General features: G+C 46.9%; 1 protein-coding gene across 2 annotated transcripts in view; it reads right to left on the bottom strand.

Moving 5' to 3' along the window:
- The window catches only part of zgc:174164 (uncharacterized protein LOC570656 homolog), a 28,549-nt gene that overhangs the window by 2,590 nt on the left and 18,459 nt on the right, over nt 1–7,500 (bottom strand). Inside the window, exons 16-20 of one of the 2 annotated variants that reach the window (XM_042086748.1) lie at nt 7,091–7,274; nt 6,177–6,263; nt 3,729–3,834; nt 2,605–2,746; nt 895–985 (exon numbers count right to left, since the gene is read on the bottom strand). In XM_042086748.1, the coding sequence (XP_041942682.1) occupies nt 895–985; nt 2,605–2,746; nt 3,729–3,834; nt 6,177–6,263; nt 7,091–7,274 (610 nt within the window). Of the gene's footprint in view, nt 1–894; nt 986–2,604; nt 2,747–3,728; nt 3,835–6,004; nt 6,127–6,160; nt 6,264–7,090; nt 7,275–7,500 lie in introns of those variants that run through there. The other variant, XM_042086749.1, reaches the window with a different exon arrangement.

A 7,500-nucleotide genomic window follows, 5' to 3' on the forward strand; every position in this document is an offset into this window, starting at 1 on the left:
ACACACACACGACTATTCATTAGTGTCCAGGATATCAATCACACACACACACACACATGACTATTCATTAGTGTCCAGGATATCAATCAAACACACACACATGACTATTCATTAGTGTCCAGGATATCAATCACACACACACACATGACTATTCATTAGTGTCCAGGATATCAATCACACACACACACATGACTATTCATTAGTGTCCAGGATATCAATCACACACACACACATGACTATTCATTAGTGTCCAGGATATCAATCACACACACACACACACACACACACACACATGACTATTCATTAGTGTCCAGGATATCAATCACACACACACACACGACTATTCATTAGTGTCCAGGATATCAATCACACACAAACACATGACTATTCATTAGTGTCCAGGATATCAATCACACACACACACATGACTATTCATTAGTGTCCAGGATATCAATCACACACACACACACGACTATTCATTAGTGTCCAGGATATCAATCACACACACACACACACATGACTATTCATTAGTGTCCAGGATATCAATCAAACACACACACATGACTATTCATTAGTGTCCAGGATATCAATCACACACAAACACATGACTATTCATTAGTGTCCAGGATATCAATCACACACAAACACATGACTATTCATTAGTGTCCAGGATATCAATCACACACACACACACACACACACACACACACACATGACTATTCATTAGTGTCCAGGATATCAATCGTGTGTGTGTGTGTGTGTGTGTGTGCGTGTGTGTGTATGTATGTGTGTGTATGTGTGTGTGTATGTGTGTGTGTGTGTGTGAATGTGTATGTGTGTGAATGTGTATGTGTGTATGTGTGTGTGTGTGTAGGTGTATGTGTGTGTGTGTACCTGTGGGTTGGTAGGTGCGAGTTGTGTGGGTGCTTGAGGGGAGGTGCTTCTCTGCGGGTTGCCATTAGCCTGGGATGGGGCATCATTTGGCCTGTGTAGGGGCAGACAGCAGGAGTAAACAAACAAACAATCAAACAAACAAACACAGCTCCAGTGTGTGTGTGTGTGAGTGTCTGTGTGTGTCTGTGTGTGAGTTTCCGCTTGGGAAAAATGGTGGCGGTCAAAGTGACCGGCAGAGGTTTCGTTTTCAGGACATTTTGATGATATGCTGGTCAAGTATCCTATTGTCGCTTCTTAATTAGTCAAATTGAGGAAAACTGGAGACAGGCTATGTAGCTTAAAGAATGACATAATCAAGCTGTATAGAATGCAACATGTTCATTAGCCTAACTTAAACATGCTTAACTAGTGTCAATTTAAAGATCTAGCCAGTCTCTATGCTGTTTTCATGGACAGCAAGAATCCGCTTCGTTCATTGTTTTAAATAGGCTACGTTGTTTGTTACCCACATTAATTCCAGTGGTTCAACAGTATCACTTGCGCAGATGCGCACACACATTGAATGAGCGCTCACACCACTACCCCCTAATGATACTGTATGCCTCTTTATTTGATAACACTAAATTAAGTAATATTTCCTATTCTGGAAAATGTTTAATTTCTTTTTCTTTCGGTCCGCGATACCATTCAATTGTGCCGCAAAGTAGGCCTATCCGCAGACCAGCAATCTCCTCATCGAGGAGGCCCTAACCCTGCAGATCATAGACAGAGAAAGCATGCTCTGGGAACAGAACACAGTTGCATGTCCAGTGTAGCCATGGGTCTGTCTGCATGTCCAGTGTAGCCATGGGTCTGTCTACACGGAAAATGACAGGTGTCTTGGTGTGACCGCGCACCCTGCACCTTCACGTCCAACGACACTGATTCCGACAGAGAGGTCTACGCCCGACACTTCGGCTTTTTCTCTGGTGGTGGTGGAGCTGACCGAGCATCTGAGGCTTCAGGCCTTACCGATTTACCATCATCCATCGCGTCTGGCCTCTGAAAAAAGCTTTTAAGGCTAGTCTGCCTGGGGCTGGCCAACCGTATCATACATTTGTTCGTTGTTCAACGTTTTATTTGAAATGCAGCATATGCGTGTTGTTTAATAACTTTCAAACGGTAGAGCCTGTTCCTTTAAAACATAGCCAAAGGACGTATTCTTGCTTTATTATAGGCCTACATTTTAGGCTTATTCTCAAATTCAGATTGTGTTAGAGGGACGGCATTATTAGCCAATTTCAATCGGAGAGTTTGACCGGACACATTTAATTTTGTCGGACATTTCATTTTTTTTCCGGCTAATGTCCGGCAATTACCGGACAACGGAAACCCTGATGTGTGTGTGTGTGTGTGTGTACGTATCTGTAGCGTTTGGAGCGGATTCCTTTGAGTCAAGGCTCCAGTGTGTGTGTGTGTGTGTGTGTGTGTGTGTGTGTGTACCTGTAGGTTTTGAAGTGGACTCGTTTAAGGCAGGGCTCCAGGGTGTGTGTGTGTGTGTGTGTGTGTGTGTGTACCTGTAGGATTTGGAGTGGACTGATTTGAGGCAGGGCTCCAGGGTGTGTGTGTGTGTGTGTGTGTGTGTGTGTGTGTGTGTGTGTACCTGTTGGGTTTAGAGTGGACTCGTCTGAGGCAGGGTTCCAGGGTGTGTGTGTGTGTGTGTGTGTGTACCTGTTGGGTTTAGAGTGGACTTGTCTGAGGCAGGGTTCCAGAGTGTCTCGTCTGAAGACGTAGAGCAGTGCCAGCACCAGCAGCACCAGCAGAGGAACCACCAGCAGGAAGAAGATCAGCAGCCCGTTACGCAGAGAGTGGTCTGGGGACAACACACACACACACACACACACACACACACACACACACAGAGTTAAGGGAGGTCAAACACACACACACACACACACACACACACACAGAGTTAAGGGAGGTCAAACACACACACACACACACACACAGAGTTAAGGGAGGTCAAACACACACACACACACACACACACACACACAGAGTTAAGGGAGGTCAAACACACACACACACACACACACACACACACACACACACACACACACACACACACACACACACACAGAGTTAAGGGAGGTCAAACACACACACACACACACACACACACACACACACACACACACACACACAGAGTTAAGGGAGGTCAAACACACACACACACACACACACACACACACACAGAGTTAAGGGAGGTCAAACACACACACACACACACACACACACACACACACACACACACACACACACACACACACACACACACACACACAGAGTTAAGGGAGGTCAAACACACACACACACACACACACACACACACACACACACACACACACACACACACACAGAGTTAAGGGTGGTCAAACACACACACACACACAAAGAGAGAGAGTTAAGAGTGGTCAGAGACACACACACACACACACACACACACACACACACAGTTAAGGGTGGTCAAATAGACACACCCACACACACACACACACACACAGAGTTAAGGGTGGTCAAACAGACACACACACAGTTAACGTTGGTCAGAGATGTCACAGAAATAGAGAGACAGACACACACAAAGTTAAGAGTGGTCAGAGACGTCACACACACACACACACACACACACACACACACACACACACACGACAGGGGAACACACTGAAACAGAACACACATGCTGTGGGAAAGGTTAGGGGAGTATCATCTGATTGGAGGTCACAGAAAGGGGAGGGGGCAGAGAGAAGACTACATGCAGGGGGAGGGGCCAGGAGATGGGGGCGTGTTTATACCAATCTGGGCGGGGCCACTGTCCACACTGCCTCCTCGTCCTCCGCGGTCACAGCGAGGCGGAGCCCAGCCGTCATTACAGTGGCAGTGCCCCTCGTTATTACACACCTGCACACACACACACACACACACACACCCAGCCGTCATTACAGTGGCAGTGCCCCTCGTTATTACACACCTGCACACACACACACACACACACACACACACACACACACACACACCCAGCCGTCATTACAGTGGCAGTGCCCCTCGTTATTACACACCTGCACACACACACACACACACACACACACCCAGCCGTCATTACAGTGGCAGTGCCCCTCGTTATTACACACCTGCACACACACACACACACACACACACACCCAGCCGTCATTACAGTGGCAGTGCCCCTCGTTATTACACACCTGCACACACACACACACACACACACACACCCAGCCGTCATTACAGTGGCAGTGCCCCTCGTTATTACACACCTGCACACACACACACACACACACACACACACACACACCCAGCCGTCATTACAGTGGCAGTGCCCCTCGTTATTACACACCTGCACACACACACACACACACACACACACACACCCAGCCATCATTACAGTGGCAGTGCCCCTCATTATTACACACCTGCACGCGCACACACACAAACACCACACACACACACACACACACACACACACACACACCCAGCCGTCATTACAGTGGCAGTGCCCCTCGTTATTACACACCTGCACACACACACACACACACACACACACACACACACACACACACACACACGCCGTCATTACAGTGGCAGTGCCCCACACATACACATACAGGAACACACACACACACAAAATAAGGGCAGAAGATAATTTTGTCAGCCTATTTTGTTTCTTCATTTCCTGATTGATAAGGAGTCCCTCATTTCCCCACATGCAAATGCTCTGTATGTCTGGAATAGGCTTCCATATGTTAACCTCTCGCCGCCTCTACACTAGCCTAGCTATGTCACAGTGGAAGTATCCATACGTTAACCTAATGCCGCCTCTACACTAGCCTAGCTATGTCACAGTGGAAGTATCCATACGTTAACCTAATGCCGCCTCTACACTAGCCTAGCTACGTCACAGTGGAAGTATCCATACGTTAACCTAATGCCGCCTCTACACTAGCCTAGCTATGTCACAGTGGAAGTATCCATACGTTAACCTAATGCCGCCTCTACACTAGCCTAGCTATGTCACAGTGGAAGTATCCATACGTTAACCTAATGCCGCCTCTACACTAGCCTAGCTATGTCACAGTGGAAGTATCCATACGTTAACCTAATGCCGCCTCTACACTAGCCTAGCTACGTCACAGTGGAAGTATCCATACGTTAACCTAATGCCGCCTCTACACTAGCCTAGCTACGTCACAGTGGAAGTATCCATACGTTAGCCTCCTGCCGCCTCTACACTAGCCTAGCTACGTCACAGTGGAAGTATCCATACGTTAACCTAATGCCGCCTCTACACTAGCCTAGCTACGTCACAGTGGAAGTATCCATACGTTAACCTAATGCCGCCTCTACACTAGCCTAGCTACGTCACAGTGGAAGTATCCATACGTTAACCTAATGCCGCCTCTACACTAGCCTAGCTATGCCACAGTGGAAGTATCCATACGTTAACCTAATGCCGCCTCTACACTAGCCTAGCTACGTCACAGTGGAAGTATCCATACGTTAACCTAATGCCGCCTCTACACTAGCCTAGCTACGTCACAGTGGAAGTATCCATACGTTAACCTAATGCCGCCTCTACACTAGCCTAGCTACGTCACAGTGGAAGTATCCATACGTTAACCTAATGCCGCCTCTACACTAGCCTAGCTATGTCACAGTGGAAGTATCCATACGTTAACCTAATGCCGCCTCTACACTAGCCTAGCTATGCCACAGTGGAAGTATCCATACGTTAGCCTAATGCCACCTCTACACTAGCCTAGCTATGTCACAGTGGAAGTATCCATACGTTAGCCTAATGCCACCTCTACACTAGCCTCGGTATGCCACAGTGGAAGTATCCATATGTTAACCTCTCGCCGCCTCTACACTAGAATAGCTATGTCACAGTGGAAGTATCCATACGTTAACCTAATGCCGCCTCTACACTAGCCTAGCTATGCCACAGTGGAAGTATCCATACGTTAACCTAATGCCGCCTCTACACTAGCCTAGCTATGTCACAGTGGAAGTATCCATACGTTAACCTAATGCCACCTCTACACTAGCCTAGCTATGCCACAGTGGAAATACCGGTTCACATAATTGTATAAAAAAACACTCTTATAGTAGATGTTCGCCCTCTCCTCTAAGGTGTGAACCTGTGTGATGTCATCATGACCACTCTAAGGTGTTAACCTGTGTGATGTCATGAGCACTCTAAGGTGTGAACCTGTGTGATGTCATACCCCGTTGCCATTGCACGTCTCCCTGGCAGTGCAGGTGGTGTCTTGAATCAGGGCCGAGTCATTCACACACTTAAAGCTCAGGCAGGCCTGTAAACACACACACACAGAAGAATCTCAATACAGGTATGTACAGTATGAAAACTATAAAAATGGGTTTTAAGAGTGATTTAATATCTCCATTTGTCCACCATAAATGACCTACTATTTAGGCGGTTACAGCGACAAAAATAATAAAAAGGCCGAACATTTTTCTTTTGATTTATAAAGTCCACAGATGGCCCTTTCATGTGCAGAAATTTTTTTGAAAAAAGGAGGTTGCTCATCGGAGATATTCAGGTCTGAATATTGCTATTTTTTGGGTATTCGCCAAAAGGCATGTGACATAGTGGACACAAGCAGTCCTGGACTGACACCAGTCACACCTTACGCCTTGTAATTCCAGTTTTAAACTAACCTTGGATGGACCTTTGATGGCATGGATTGTTACTTTGCTGTGTTTAAATCTGACAGCAGGAGGGACGTCAACATTTTATGCAATTTTGGGCTTTTTTTCAGGTTTTTTGGCCTAAAACGAGGGGGTCCTTACTCCCCCTGGGTTGTTTCAAATGTTGTATTATTTTGGCTTTTTGAGTTTTTAGGTGGACCCTTCAAACTGGCCAAACATCCTGCCACACACACACAAACACACACACACACACAACAAACATCCTGCCACACACACACACACACACACACACACAACAAACATCCTGCCACACACACACACACACACACACACACACACACACACACACACAACAAACATCCTGCCACACACACACCAAACATCCTGCCACACACACACACACAACAAACATCCTGCCAAATGTGCTTGGTCAGGTCACACACACACACACACACACACACACACACACCTTTCCAGGGGCACACACACTGCCCTGGTTGACGTAGGCTGGGTCGAGCACGTCGGTGCCCAGATTATGATGTGCGTTCTTGCAGACCACGCCCTTATCCAGCGTCTCGATGCTGATGATCACGCCTTTGGGCGGGCTGTTCGAGTCGAAGCCGGTGCACTGGATCTTTCCGCACATCACGTTTCTATGGTAACAATGCAGCCAAACACAGCAGTCAACCAAAACAACCTCCAGCAGGTTTTAACAAGGAAGTGTACAAGCTCACAAGCTCAGTCTAGTCAACCTAGATCATGACTACTGGACCCCACTGCTATGGAATACGGAGCAGACAGAGAGAGTATGGAGAGAAAGAGAAAGAGAGAGAGAGTATGGAGAGAAAGAGAAAGAGAGAGAGAAAGAAAATATGGAGA

The sequence above is a fragment of the Alosa sapidissima genome, chromosome 3 (genome assembly GCF_018492685.1).
Source record: "Alosa sapidissima isolate fAloSap1 chromosome 3, fAloSap1.pri, whole genome shotgun sequence".
Lineage (NCBI taxonomy): Eukaryota > Metazoa > Chordata > Actinopteri > Clupeiformes > Clupeidae > Alosa > Alosa sapidissima.